Here is a 15,826-nt window from a genome sequence, read left to right as displayed (position 1 = left end):
AGCATCAGATTAAATGACATCCCGAACTTGGTGGGCCTTTCTTGTGCCACATTTTAGGAAACTCCCCAGAGGAGGGGGGTCAGCAAGGCAATGGGTCTTGGGACAGTGGGTGCTGAGTGAGGGGACTGGATATGCTTCACCTGAAGAATAGATGGCTCGAGGGGAGCGGGATGGCTCTTTTCAAGTGTCTGAAGGGCTGACCTGTGGAGGAGGGTCCAGGCATGTTCTGCCCCACAAGCAGAAGCACAAGCAATGGGGGACGGGGGCTGCAAAAAGGCAGTTGGAGGTTTGCTATGAGGAACAATTCTTGAACTCTGTCCCGGAGTGGCACAGACTGCCTCGGGCAGTGATGGGTTTTCCCTGTCTCAAGGTCTTTAGAGGAGGCAGGATGAGCATCTGCTGGGGGTGGAAGAGAGGGCACTGTGCCCGCACTGGTTGGATTTGATGGCCTCGGGGGTCCCTTCTAGCTCTAAGGCTCAGAAACTCTGCTTTATGCCTAAGGGGGGTGCCTTATGCAATGGCCAGAAGGCATGGCTCAGACAGATGAATGAGATTTAAGAAAAATCAGCAGCTTCCAGGATGGGTTCAGGAGGCTTTGCCCTAACACCATCCCACACAGGACTCTCTCTCCCTTTGCCTTGAGATATCAATCTACTGAAGCTTTCTTGTCTCCAGGCCTAAGGGAGAGGCTCCCAGGTCTTATTTACTGCAATGTTTGTGAAGAATTTCATATGAATAAATGTGCACCCATTGGTTTCACTACCTGCCCAGACTCCCATGCCCCAAGACTCATTACAAGCTGCATAAAGATAAGGAGAATAGCTCTGCCTAGCAACGAGGGAAGGCTGGAGTTGCAGCTGGGCTGGTAGCTTTGCCCTCCTTGTCCTTGGTCAGCAGCTTTACTGCCAAAGGCAGGGTCACTTATGGAAGAGGTCATAGCTTGGCATGCCACCATGTGCTTGGGAACACAATGTATTCTTGGGGTATCTCAAGCTGTAGTCTGGGTGCAGTCAGGGGACACTGGTTCTAGCCCTAGCTCTGTTGTTAACTAGCTGTACGATTTTGGACAAAATCTCTTGAACCTTACTATGCCTCAGCTTACTCAACTGTCAAATGTGGATTCTCTAACCTTTCTGAGCGTCAGTTTTTTCATCTGTAAAATGTGACAACTGATGCCTATCCCAATGACCTGATCAATTTGCTGAATGCATCTGAGGCAAGGAGGTGGCTGAAATCAAAGCAATGTGGAGAGGTGTGGAGTGCATCTTCAAGGAAAGGTAATATGTTTCTAGCTGCTCCGTTCCCGTAGGGCTCAGAGGGTCACTCCTCTGCCCGGCCCAGTTCTAGGGTCCTCAGACGATAGGAAACTGTGCCTGGCCTCCTCTAGCCCTGCCGGCTCTGCCCTTCAAACCCTCTGAACCCCCACTCTGTTCCAGGAAGCTCTCACAAATGCATTAAGCCATGCCATGGAGCTGAGAGCTCACTTCTCCAGTGCCAAGCACCTGCCTCTCCTAGAGGGCTTCATCTTCCAGCCTTGGTCTGGCCTCCTCACATTTCCTCTAACTGCCCCAAGGAGCCCTCCCCGCAACATACACATTTTCCTATAAGGCCAGGCCAAGTGGGGCTGTTCAGACTGCACTGTCTAATTAATTATTTGTCATCAAACTAAATTCCCCACTCTCCAGATGTTTTCTTCACTTCCCTCCCCCACTTCCCTTCCCAAGTCCTGGGGAGCAGAGAGAATCAAGAAAGGAGCTTTCAGTCATATTCTGAGCCTCCCTCCCTTTGGACACCACCAGAAACCCAGAGGCCAGATCCTTTAGCATCCTTGGGTCAAATAACCCTGAGGGAAACCCCTAAAGGCGAAATGAAGGAAAGAGGACGGTGGCACTGAAAACAGCAATCTGGAACTCAGGCATTCACTGCCCTGGGATTTCTTTTAACAGCATCTCATTCTGGAACTCTTTAGAGGCTTCAAGGCACTTTCTCCCCATAACCCTCTGAAGGCCATGGCCCAGTGGGAGGATCCTGGCTCTGCAGTCAGATGGTCAGGGTTCAAATAGGAGCCTTGACACTCACTTCTTGGGCAAATGCTAAGAGAAATAGGTCCCTGCAGGCCACATATTGACTTAGAAAACCATAAGTTAACATTATCAATCTTCTCTCTTAATTTATTTTGTTAAACTTTTCCCAATTACATCGTAATCTGGTTCATATAGAACATCATGCTGCTATGGGGCCTCCAGGCCCCAGTCAACTCTCCAAAGTGTCTTCATTATCAAAGAAAGGGCTGGAGCTCCCTTCTAGGCCCTGCAATCCCATTTCAGGAAGGAAAAAAACTGAGCTCAGAGAGGTGGAAAGATTTGTTCTTAGCCAAAGGGAAGATTTGAACTTGGGTCTCCCAAGCCCAGCACTACCACATGGTGTTTTCTCAGTCAGTCACTCCTTATTTCCATCTCTACTGCCTAATCAGCCAGGGTTCAAAGGCTATCCTTGACTCCCTCCAGTCAACATTGGTCACTTTCATAAAGTTAGCCAAAGGATCAAACTATAGGAAACCTTTCCCTAAGAGCACAGGGAGGGGATTGGGTCTGAGCAGCCATGCACATTTGCCCTACAACTTAGCGATTCCTCCAGTCCCCATCCACTTGGGGATGGATGGGGCCTGCCAGACTTAGACAAAGACAGTTATTTTCAACCAAGCTGGAACCTCCATGACCTTCCTGCTCTTTGGGGATCAGAATGGCCAACTCCCATTGGCTCTCACACCCCAACCTGGAGGTTCTTCAGGGTACATGGGAAGAGCCACCTGGTGTAAACTAATGAAGGACAAGATCAAGAAAAGAAGTCTTCTTCACAGGCAACATGTAGTGCAGTGGTTAGAGCCTGGTTTTGGAGGTAGAGGACCTGAGTTCAAATTCCAGCTCTATCTCTTACCATTTTAGTGACCTTGGGTAAGTCCCCTTCCCTCTGAATCAATGACCTATGCAAAGTTTTATTTTTAACACTTTAATATGATGTGTTTGGTGGTATTAGGCTCTGATAAGAGGAAAGCTTTCTACTGAATGGCTTTCCTTCCATGGTGTTCAAATTTGGGTCTAGGGAACCGGTTCTGAGATTGGATGGCCATGCAGGGGGAGATTACTAGCTAGTCTTAACTGGTGCACAAGACAAACAAAAGGTGTGTTCATTTATTAACTAACCAAACAAACTTAAGAGACCAACTTGCTTTTTTTGTTTTATTTTTTGCTTTTCTTGGAAGGGCAATTGGGGTTAAGTGACTTGCCAAAGGTCACATGGCTAGTAAGTATTGTCTGAGGCCATATTTGAACTGAGGTCCTCCTGACTCCAGGACTGGTGCTCTATTCACTGCACCACCTAGCTACCCCTGTGCCACCTAGCCACCCCCCAACTTGTTAATATCACAATTGCGGGAGACCCTTCAATCTTTCATGGATGCTGGTTGGTACTCCCTACAGAGATGTGACCTTCAGCCCCTCTCTGTCTCAACCAATCAGAAAGCATTTGTGAAGGGCCAACTACTCCTCATACCTTATGCTAGGTACTTCTGATGCAAAGAGTGATCCTTGCCCTCAAGAAGCTTACAATCAATCAAGGAATATAATGTGTCCATAGATACCTATGCCTTATACAAGTAGCTGGCACCTGGAGCAGGGACCTTAGCATCTGAGGAGATTAGGAAAAGAAAGTCTCCTGTATGAGTTAGCAGTGAAGCTGACCTTTGGAGGAGCCTATGGATTCCTGACAAGGAGAATATGCCAAACATGAGAGATAGCCCCTGCAAATGTGGCTGATCTTGCTGGGTTACTGTGCCTGACCCATAACCCTGGTTAAGAGCCCTCCAGAGATGGGTGATTCTACACTGGGCCCATCTGGTCCTTGGCCAAAAGAGGCATAATCCAGGGCTAAGCCAGCTCTGAGGTCCTTCCAGGCTGGAAGAATTTTCCTAGGTTTGATTGCTCTAGAAGAACCTTTGAGAGACTTCTAGGTCCCAGTGAGATATTAGAGGAGGGGGTCAGCATGGAGAAATTATGCTGGTGATACAAGCACAACTGGAGTTAATGCCAGTGTTACCCAGGGCAGAACTGCTCATGGAATGTTGTGGTGGTGGTGGTGTCATAGGAGGAAGGATGCAAATCAGAAAGGATTCCTGGTTCATCCCAGAATAATACACGTTTCCATTTTTACTAAATGAGATAATGTGTGCAAAGCATCTTCCAAACCCTAGAGCCTTATACAAATGTCAGTTATCATCACCATCTCATGCCAAACGTGGATTTCCCCCATATATGTCCTATTTGAAATCACAGAATCTTTGCACTGGAAGGAAGCCCAGAGGTTTCCTAGAGACCCAATTCAAGCCAAACCCCCTCCAAAAGTCATCCTTTGGGGTAGCCACAGAGCTTCAAGATGAATGCCTTCAGTTGTAGGGAGCTCACCGCACCACTTCTGTGAGCAGCAGCTGTCTTCTTGGACAGCCTCTTTCCAGCGCATCCCCATTAGCCTCTTGGTCATTTCCATCTGTGGATCCTAACTCTGGGCTTTTTTGCCTACCAAGTCCTTCATATGCTGGGGGATAGAGAGAATCTTCCTTGGAAACTCTCTTCTACATGAAAGCATGACCACACTACCATCAACTGTTATTCATGGAAAGATTTTTTGTTCCCTTCATCATACTTTCTGTTTCTTGGAATACTCTAGTGTCTAAAGGGACTGAACCTCTAATTTCATTGGTACAAGGAAATCCTAGATGAAGAAACTCCATCCACCAATGAAGGTTAGCATCTTTTCTGCAATTTGGAAGCTCAGAGGGGTGCCCAGAGCACTGAGACCTATCTTAAGTGACCCACCTGGGGCTACACAGTTGATGTCAGGCAAGACTTGAATCTACGTCTTTCTCTCCCTATATCTTTCAAAACACAGTGGCCAAAGTGGACACAATGCAGAATTGGTCTGGTCTGCACAGATCACAATGGACTTTTTTTCCTGAATACTTGGTTTAGTCACATTAATATTTTTTGATAGCCACATCACCCTGATCACTCAAGAAGCCCCCAGCCAATTGAAACACCAATGAATTTTCTTATAACTTGCTACCAAGGCACACTTTCCTCCTCCCCTACCTACCTAACAGGGTTTTGTGGGAAAAGCTAAAAAAAATCTTTATAGAAATAAATGAATTATTGCTGTGCTACGGTCATGCAATTGAATGTTTAAACCTGAGTAGAGGACTTTGTATTGATGTTCATTGAATCATGCCTACCATTATATCCTTGAGATGTTTTCAGGCCCATTGCTCATCCAATGAATGTACTCTTTCTGTAGCCTTATAGCATCTGCCTACCTGACAAACATGCTCCCCAGGTCATTATCCAAGCTATGGAACAGGCTTGGGTCCCAGTACCAGAGACTTCTATCCAAGAGAATATAGATTTCTTAGTCAATAGTCTTGGGGGATCACTGCTCAATTGATCATGAATCCATGTCTCTGTGCTACCAGGGAAGCCACACTCCTATGTCCCATGGCTCCTATGCTGGAAATAAAGATGGTCTCAGCTCAGGAGGTTGAAACAGGCAGCTGCTTTCCAAATGTGAAGTACTTCTGCCCTGAGTTGTGAGGACAGCACTGGCAGAATGAATTTGCTCATTACTGAACTCTGAGTAGGCTCTGAAGTTTAGAGGGCATTGCTGGGGTTCTTCTGGGCCAGCAATAGGAAGCGTGTTAGATGTGAGAAAACCTCCAAATGCCAACTGCACCAACTGAAGGGACTGTGGGCCTCTGCCCCAAGAGATGAAGGGCCCATGCAGGGCAAATCCTTGACTCAAATCAGCCACTGTCTTTTAGGAAAAAAAGTTCCCTTTTTAAAACATCCCTGTAGGTATCCCCTAGCAATTTAAAGACCATTTCTTACATATTCAGAAACTGTCTGCAGTAAACTTTCAGGAAGAAGCTTTTTTGGAAAGACTGAAGATGCAGAGAGTGTACCATCCACTGATTCATATTCACCAGACATCAGGCCCTTATTAAGTGGCAGGTGCGGGCAGGGAATCCTTCCATTTCTGGTACCTATGGGGTGTACCCTGCTTCTTGTGAATCACAAGACTCAATTTTCTCATTTCTCTGCTTCAGCACCCTAGCTAGAGCACCAGAAAGTGTGACTCTATACTCCATAAGGAATAAACATCCACAGACATATATGGGTACATACACACATACCGCACACACACACACACACACACACACACACACACACCACACACATACTTGCTGTCAGGCATCTGTAATTCCTGTACTGACTTGAGCACAGCACTCAGGGCTCGAGGAAATTTCAATCCCCAGACGACATCCTTGGCAAAGACTGTCGATGAGACCAAGAAGGGTGTCCCTCTCCATGCAGGTGTGTCTTCAAATTGTCAGGGAATATCCATGAGCTCAACATCAGCGGTTCTTTAATTCTGAACTTCTGTGGCCCATGCCCCACAGAAAGTCCAGCACGAAAGTAGGTAATGTGTGTGTTGTGTGTGTGTGTGCATGCCCGTATCTGGATCTGTGTGTATACATATCTATGTGTATGTGTGTATATGGGACTGTTCATAAAAGTTGGGGAGTGATGCTATAGAATGCTCTTCCTCTCAATAAAAGATTATAATTTAGTTGGAGACATACATTATTCGAAATTATTTTTAAATAATTAGTTATGGAATCAAATAACAACTTAAGTTCTAATTCTGCAAGTTTTCGAGAAGGGTCACACAAACCAGATGACCTGCTATTCCCAGAAATCAGGATTCCATTTCCTGCCTTTAGGCCTTTGTCTCCCAGGTCTGGCAGTGTCTCCCTCCTCAACACCATCTCTAAAAATCTTTGATCTTCTGTCAAGGCCCAGCTTGGAGGAGTGGGTTCCTAGAGAAAACTTCTGTGACTCCCTCCCTTGTAGTCAGGCATGGGGGACAGCCGTGAGATAGAATGTCACAAAGGAGAAAGCACAAGGAGTTCAATCTGCCTGAAATGTAGGACGTATGGGAGGGAATGAGGGGAGCCCAGCAGACCAGGGCTCGAACTACTGTACAGAGAAGGCTGCATCTTATCCTAGAGGCAGTGGGGACCTAGTGAAGTCCCTAGAGCAGGTACTTAATGCGCTCTGATGGGCTTTTGGAAGAGAGAATCAGGGCTAGGGCAATGTGATTTGTGCTTTCAGATCTTAAATGTCACTCCCATTTTAAAGATGAAGACACTGGGGTGAGACGTGGTGCAGACCTCGATGTCACACTGACACTTCCACTGAACTTTTTACAAACCCGAATCTTTGCCCTGCAGCCTGATCTGCCTCAGCTCCTCCATCTCCTCCTAAAGACCCTCCCTCCCCCCACATCTTGGGCACATAGGACTTGAACTTCCTACTTCTCCTCATCTACACCATCTGGTCAACTGACCAAACTTGGAGACTTTCACTGGGATTTCTCAAACCTGACTTTCCTCTCCAGTCACATGATCTAGTCCCAAATGTTTTTCTTGAAACAGGAGAAAGTCTGTTTGCCAACAGCCTAACACTGAAGGAAGGAGACTGGGCCATAGGGAAGCCAGATTTCAGTGCTCCTCTGCCCTTAAACCTGTCCACTACTCATGGAATCAAGAACAAACTGCCTTGTGTGGCATTCAAGGCCATTGGTGAGGCCTCCAAGGTGCCCCAGACTGATTCTTGAGTGGAAGCTCCTTCCCTGTCCTCATATCTGGAAATGACATCATAGTGAACCTTCAAGCCCCGGTTTATCATTTTTCAGTTGTGCTGAACTCTGTAATCCATGCACCCTAGTGTCCATGGTATTTCCTTGGCAAAGATACTAAAAAGGTTTGCCACTTCCTTCTCCAGTGGATTAAGGCAAAAAGAGATTAAGTGACTTGCCCTGGTCACACAGCTAGTAAATGTCTGAGGCCGGATTTGAACTCAGATCTTTGAGACATTGGGCCCAATGCTCCTGAGTCACCTAACTGCCTGCTAAGCCCTAGCTACACACACACACACACACACACACACACACACACACACACACACACACGTTATTCTGACCACTTAAATCTTACATATCCAACAATATCCACTTCAAAGTCTGAAGCCCCATCATGAAGCCTTCTCTGATTCCCTGAAATGCAAATTTTTCTGCTGGGAATCTGCTTAGTTCTGTGTTTTCTCATGCCCTTCCCACTTTCTGTTTTGAACTGTAATTTTTGGGGCCTAAACTCCTCTCCCTGACTAGACCACAACCTCCTTGAAAGTAGGGGATGATGCTCCCCATGCCCTCCAGAGTTCAGCTCATGACTGAGAGGGGAAACCAAGTGTCCTAGCCTAACGTCTAAGCTTCCTGCCATGGTTTGCTCAAACATCAAGTTGGAGGACCAAGTTTACTGGCCTCAGATTCTGCTCCACTCTCTGGGCCATGGGGTATTCCATGATCTTCCCATTCCTTTCAGGACACTCTGTTTGAATGTAGAGGAGCTCTTTCAACTCTAACATTTTTGGTCCCTCTGGGACATATACATTTCCTGCTCACTGTATGTAAAATATTCTCTTGAAAAAAGATTGAAAAAAGTGCCCTTCTTTCTTCCCCACTTTCAATCTCACCTTCTCTAAGATGAAAAGAAAGTTTTCCCACTCCAGTAAACAGTCCCATGGATTTCACTACTAAACCATAAATACATATATTTTAACAGGGGACCACCCTCCTTTGGTCCACTATTGACCCTGGTACGTGTAGTGATCCATGGCGAGTTTGTGAACATGTCCTTTTATCTGACTTTCTTGCTAGTATCCTCTGCTTGTATTTAGAGTGCAAACACTAAGAGGGCAGGGACCACAGGTGTATAAGCTGACTTTCTACCTGCCTCGAAAGCTGAGCACATGCTCAAGGGCATTTCCTAATGGGGATTCAGTGAGGATGCGGTGCTGGCTGTTTATAACATCCATCAACTTTTACAAAGACAGCCTCTGGCTGTGTTGGAATAGGAAAGAACTTCCCCAATTTGATGCTCAATTAAAGTGTGACCATTTGGCCCACACCATGTTCATTAAGCAAATGAATACAAGGCCTGCTTCAAAGTCATAAGCAAAGCTTTGGGGGCTGCCTCCAAGAAGGTGGTGACAGGCAGATTTTTTTTTCTTCAATTCAGGCTTCCCCTGTCTTGTTAGCATCCTGTGATTACTGGACTCTGGAATTTTAAATACATTTCCCTTTAATTCCCTACCCCCCCCCATCCCCACCCTTTGCTGGAGTGCTAGCTCTTTAAATATTCAGGATTTCCATGTAATTGTGAATTGATCTGTCTCAGTGGCGAGGTTCTCAGTGGCGAGGTGCCAGGGCATTTGAAACTAGAAGAAGGACCCCCTCTTCCCCTTGGTTTTCCAATCTAAAGGGGAATATACTCTTTCCCCTCATTCCTAGAACCTTCCATTAATAAAGAGGTTCCCCCCTCCCCGTGTCTAACTTTGGGGTGGAAGGGGCTGTTCTTGGATCTCGACCCCAAATAAAAATAAAACATCTCCTGCAGATTTTAATCCCAAAACACATCAAAAGTTTCGCCTTGGCAGAAAGATTCTCATCTTTTGGAAAAACAAAACAAAACAGCTCTGGGCTGAGAGCCCAAGAATCTCAGTTTGTTGGAACCTCATTATTGTTATTCTGTTTGCACAAAGCTCACCCCTCCCCACATTGGCCACTTGCCCCCATCGCGGAGGGTCAGCTCTGACTTGTGTGCTGAGGGTCGCTTTGAAAGGGCAGGATTCCTCCTGAGCAGAAATTCAGCCTGGGCAAAGAGGGTTTCTACCGATTTGCCAGAGCCAGCCCCGGAGTTGAGCCTGCTGTGGCCTGATGGCCCCCCTGAAAACCAGGAGTCCTGGACCACTCCAGTTGCCAGCTACTGACCCTTGGTTTATTTCACATCTATTATGAACTCCTGTGTGACAGGCTGCTTCTAACAAATCCGAACTGAAAAGGACCCTTCCCCCCCCCCCCCCAGCCCCCGCCAAGGGATAGACACACCATCGGCTGGACGCAGAGGAGACAACAGACTTACAGGGCTGGGGCAGGCACCGGCTGAACTCTCTGCCCTAGGCACCTCTGATTTTCACGAGTCACAAGTAAAATGACAGCCCTTCAGGGAAAATGTTGTGCCTCCTTAACTGAGTGGGACCGGGTTGCCCAGATTAACCCTCGGCAGAGCTCTTCCATACTCCCAGGAGCCAACACACCTCCTCTGGGCACGGGCTCTTACGTCCCCAGGTCCATGAGAAACAAACGCGCCTGGCTCGGGTCCCTCAGACCTGGAGCTCCGCTTGCAGAATAATTCTCTAGCGCGCCCGGGATAGTGCGGCCCCGGGCAGAAGACACGCATAGCCACCAGAGGCCGGAGTCTGAACCCCCGCCCACCTCCTCCTGAGCAGCCCCGACGGACTTACCGGTCTTCCACAAATAGACGAGCGAAGTCTGCGGTCCAGTGTGTGCCCCAGCCTCACTGGCCCCGGCGATGAGAATGAGAACGAAGAGAAGGAAGGGCAAAAGCCCCTCGCCTCCGCGCCTGCAGAGGCAGGGGGCCACCCTCCCTCCCGGATGCCCCATGACTCCCGCTCTCCCGCAGGTCCCGCTCGGGCTCAGGGTCCGAGGCCTTGGAGGAGGAGGCGGCAGCAGCAAGAGGAGGTGGGGGAGAAGAAAGGTGGTCCCGAGCGTCAGGAGTGCCTGTGGCCAGCCCGAGCGAGCGAGCGAGCGCGCGCGCCGAGCCACTTCTGCCGCCTCCAAAGCCCGGCGCCCGGCTCCACTCCCGGCTATTGTTCTTTCCGAATGCAAGCGGAGAAAGGGCGCGGAGAAAACAGCCGGAACAATAGAGTCCACCGGCGGGGGCCGGGCTGGGGCCGGGTCAGATGCCGGGGCTGCAGCCGCCGCCGCCGCCGCCGCCGGTGCGCCCCTGGCCGCCGTCCTTCCCTCTGCCGCCGCTGCCGCTGCGCCCCCGCTTCCAGCCAGCGCTCCCTGGCAGCCTCCGCTCAGCTGAGAGCGAGAGCCCAAGCGGGAGTGAGCCAGCTGTCCGCAGGGGGCTCCAGCTGACTGAGCAGGTTATCTGGGGCTGCGATGGATGGGAGGACGCAGCAGTCAGGCACACCAGCTGGAGAGAGAGGGAGGGAGGGGAGGAGGGAGAGAGGGAGGGAGGGGAGGAGGGGAAAGGGAGGGAGGAAGGGGGAGGGAGGGGAGGACAAGAACAAAAAGGGAAGGGGGGGAGGTAGACATGTAACCAGACCCACTCTACAAATACCTCTGCAGAGCTAGGCGAGAGATTCCCGGAAGCACCATCCCCTCCCCCAACCCCCCCCCCCCCGCCGCGACGATTATCAGCTCTGGTCCCCTGTGCCCCGTGATGGGCACCACTGCCAGTTGAGGCCGGAGGCCTCCTACGGGGCATAGACTGTGGGCTATGCGTGTGGGGAGCGGGGGGGGGGGGGCGGGGTGCTTAGGCATGAACCGGGCCAATTTCCAATTCGTCTTTTAAAATGAAACTTTTGAGTTACTTCAAGAGGGGATTAGTAAATCCCGAGGACACCCACGTGAATGGCATGATGGGAGAGCGCGAATCTTAAAGACAGACATGGGCAGCCCCCAAATCGAATGCCCCCCCCCATTTTTAGATTCATTGCCCAAGGAAATCATCTATTTCCGCTGCCAGCATAGGGCCTTTTTACTATTACAAAATGAACAAGCTCGGCCTTTCTGGACACTGTAAAGTGTGTCATTTAGCGTGGATTAGTATTGGAAAAGCCGTCCTCTGCTGTTTACTCTGGGAGAAAAAGCAAAGTGCTGATAACCTTAGAGGTTAGGCAGACAGAAACGGGCAGGAGCTGTGTGGCAGCTGAAAATCTGCTAAATTCTGAAGACCCAGAAAGCCCCGGGGCAGGACACACACTCCAGGCTATTCTTATTTGCCATTAGTATTGCTAAGACCATTCCCGGCCTCACTTAACTTGTTCCTTTCACACAAAGACTGGGGACACGGTGGGCACTCCCAGACCTCTTGGAAATTCAAAGGTAACTGTCACCTCTTGGATGTGTGTGTGTGTGTGGGGGGGAGCTGAACGAATTTCACTTGTTCATCACATCCTCTGGGTGGCCCCACCCCCAGATACCTAACTATACAGGAAAGGGCCTGGAGCAGTGGGGTGAAAGGGGAGTTTTCTCGCCCCCAATAACCTTATATTAATTATTCATTCAGCCTCTAGTGAACCTAAAATAGCATCAAGACAGTGGCCTCTTTTTTTTTCTTTTAAGCTGCAAACAGAAGAGCCCAGAAGCCTTTCTCTGCAGAGCCCTCCCCATCAGCAGAGAAGCAGGCCAGGCACACAGTGCCCCCCCCCAACTCAGCAGCAGCACCCCCAGCTCTGCAGTTGAAAGCCAGGAGGCTCCTGTTTTCCAAAGAGGTTGGAAACCTTCGGGAGCCTCTCTGGGGAGCCCTGTCATTGTACAGTGCCTCCTAGCTCAGGCTCTTCCCTGGCATTAGATTAAAAGCAGCCTGGAGCCAATAATTCCCAGGTCCTGCCTATTTAAATATTCTGACATCAGAGGAAATTAGCAATGTGGGGAGGTTGCGAATTTGGTCTTTGTTTACTTTCCACTCCGTTAGGCCTGTAAGAGAGAATTAAAGGCTCAGGGAGGGCAGCTCCACGAGGCTGTGATTAACAGAGATAAGCAAGGGTGGATTACTGCTTCTTAAGCAAGGGAAAAAAAAACACAACAGAAAAACCACCCCAGTCAACAAGCCCCATATGAGAGAGGCCCTGGACTCTTACTCGTGGACGCCCCCTCCCCCTCAGGCTCAGTCCAGAATGACAAGGTAGCCCTGGGCTCTCCTGGGGGGGGGGGGGGGAAGGGGCGGCGCTCTTCACTGGCTGCTTGCCAGCTGCTACCTCGCCCCCTTTGGCCCCATTTGCCCAATTGGTCGGGCTGCTCTTAGGATTCCCTGGAGCCATGAGCCCTAGAAGCTCTGGGGTGGGCAGCTTCACCAAAGAATTTGGAAGTGGATGCGATCTGTTTAGCACTCTCTTAGCTCAAGCAGGCTATGCTTCAATGGAGGCAGATCATCGCCCTGGGAAGAAAAATGAAACAAAACTTCAGTCAGCCTGCAGAGAGGGGACTGAGAAGGCCATGGAAGGTAACATAGTTGTCCCAGCCCCTGGAAAGAACGGCCAGAGGCCACACACAGCAGCTCTCAGACTGTGACTCAAAAGGACACTTAGGATGGCATCTCTACATTAATCCCAGAATGACCCTTGGTGCCTCTGGCCAGCAGGCTACCTTTTCAAGGCTACAGTTTCAAGCACAATAGCACATGGCAGAGGGTTTCTGAGTCAAAATACAATGTACATTTAAAATAGAAGCCTGAGACCCCATTGATGTACATGCATTTTTAAGGAGATGAAATCATTGGGTGCATCATTGTAGTTGCAGAAAGGGAAGACAGTCCCAAACCAGTGCCTGTCTGAGGCAGCTGGGGAAGGCAGACACATCTGGACAAGATTATAAAAGCCAAGGCAGGGACACATCCGTCTCTGTCAGGAACATCTAGCTGCCCTGTCACCTTGTCATTACATCCCTCCCTTTAGGACATCGGTTTCTGGGGCTCTGAGGAGAAGGGAGGGTCATCCATTCAGCTCAGGTCCTTTTGTGAGGCACATCAGTTGTTTTCGAAGGAGGCTGGCCTTTTGTTTTCTCCAGAGTAGTTTAAATAATATCCAGACATCTTATGCCATCATGTCACAATTTCACCTGTGAAATTTCAAGGAAGCCAATGGAATCACCCATCTGTACAGCTTGCTATGATGTTGTGCCTCTGTCATTTTCCCAGAGAACTCTTCTAGTATTAATGAGCCTGGGCAATCAAACCCTCTGAAACTCATGGCAGATGAAAAATGCTGAGCATGTTTCTTAATAATTGGAAAGATGAGTGATGCAGACACTGACTTGGTAACCGACACCAGCTGCTGAAGGCAGGAGCTCTTGGTGTGATAAAGCCAGGGGCATGTGTTCACAGAGAAGCTTACACACTGACAGAAGAGACTGTATGGCTCAGTGGTAGGAATCTTGAGGGACCTGGGTTCCAACCCAACCTCTAATCCTTAACTGGGTGATTACAGGACACTGACTTCATGTCTCTGAGCCTCAGTTTCCTCTTCTGTAAAATGAGGATATTGGCATCTGTAGTGGCTACTTCAGGGTTATTGGATGGCTCAAGTAATATAGACAGATGGTAGGTAGATAGATCGACAAGACATAGATATGTCCATATGAGTAAGAACCCAGTGAACCGTGAAGCATTATGTGAATGTTTGTTATTTTTATTCATTAGAATTCTAACATCTGTTTTGCTTTCCTCATGGGATGGTGTAAGGATCAATGAGCTAATATATATATATATAAAGATTTGCCAGCCTTAAAGCTCTATGTAAAGGATAGCTGTTACTGAGGAAAGGAAAGGCAGAGGGATGGGGGCGATGCAGAGAGGGCTGGATTTGGAGTCTTGAATGACCTCTGATGTCTGCGAGCTTCTGTGAACAACCCTTCAACCTGCCTTTTTCATTGGTAAAAGGAGGATCTTTCCATCTAGAACGCCTGCATCACTGGGCTGCCGAGAGGACCGATACTGGAGCTGAGGTCTGGGCAAACTCCGAAGCCCTGTATAAACGGCCATCCCTCTTATCCACAGACCACGGTCAGCTCTCGAACCAGTCCCGCGTCCCACCGAGGCAGACACTATGGCGCCTTGGCAATGAAAGCAGAAGAGTGCATTTTCCGTGTGCGCTTTGCTCGGTGTTGTTCTGGATCTGTAAATGGACCGACAACAAAGGGGAGAGGAGGAGCAGGGATCCCTCTGAGCGTGGCTGCCATTGCTCGGGAAGGGTGAAAGAGCGAACACCGTCCTTCAAAAGCCACCAATCTCCCCCCCAGCCTCGAGCAGACAAGCTGCTCGTGTGGAGCGCTGGGCTGGGAAAACAAACGACCCCCAATTCAATTTCTTGCCAGAAGAGGGAAGAGCTTCTGATAGCATCGATGTTTACACAAAAATAATCAAATAGAAAAACGGAGAGCGGGCGGCCGGCGATAGCGTTCCCGAAGCGAACGCTTCAGCGCGGACAGCAGCAGCGGAGAATCTCATTTCCGCAGCGCACGGCGGCCGCTGAGCCCTCATGTCATTGACGCGGAATAAATACTGCTTTGGCCCCAGGACGGAAGGCGCCTCGAGGAGCTGGGCTACGTGGCCTGTAGGTGTCAGGCTTGACCAGTGTTTAGGCCGGGCTGACTTGGTAATGGCTCTCTCCCTCAGTTTTTACAAGGAGTATGAGTTCTGTCTTTGTTCTTGGATTCTACACCAACACACACACACACACACCAACACACACACACCTCGATTTTTTCTCAACCTTCCTTTCCCCCATCTAACAAAAAAAAAAATGGTGGGAAAACAGATGAGCAGACTCTGCTCCTGCTCCTGTTCCGAGGTCCACTTACAATCTTTCCTCCTTTGAAACACCCAAAGCCTCACCTTTTATGAGTCCCAGAACCTAGCCCAGAGCATGTGGTGACCCTTGGTGCTGAGGAGCACAGGATTTATCAATCAGATGCCCTGAAAGATCCCTCCCAAATGTGCAGCTCATCTGAAAAAAGGAATAATCTATGGGAAGATTTTGTTTACAAGTCAAAAGAGAGCCCTTACTCTGATCCAGTGACCTCAGTGTTCATTCAGGAAACATTCACTAAGTATCGTTTATGTGAAAAA

At 49.0% G+C, this 15,826-nt stretch overlaps 1 protein-coding gene across 1 annotated transcript in view; it reads right to left on the bottom strand.

The window, feature by feature from the left end:
- The window catches only part of THSD7A (thrombospondin type 1 domain containing 7A), a 350,332-nt gene extending 339,443 nt beyond the window's left edge, over window positions 1-10,889 (bottom strand). The window contains exon 1 of the mRNA XM_069094452.1: window positions 10,473-10,889. Within this exon, the coding sequence (XP_068950553.1) occupies window positions 10,473-10,632 (160 nt within the window). The 5' untranslated portion in view covers window positions 10,633-10,889. The remainder of the gene's footprint in view (window positions 1-10,472) is intronic.
- Between the last annotated feature and the right edge of the window lie 4,937 nt (window positions 10,890-15,826).

Source organism: Petaurus breviceps, unplaced genomic scaffold (assembly GCF_028583685.1).
Source record: "Petaurus breviceps papuanus isolate PSGF00001 unplaced genomic scaffold, PetGlider_PUasm1.0 218, whole genome shotgun sequence".
Taxonomy (NCBI): domain Eukaryota; kingdom Metazoa; phylum Chordata; class Mammalia; order Diprotodontia; family Petauridae; genus Petaurus; species Petaurus breviceps.
This window is presented reverse-complemented; position numbering and strand designations above follow the sequence as displayed.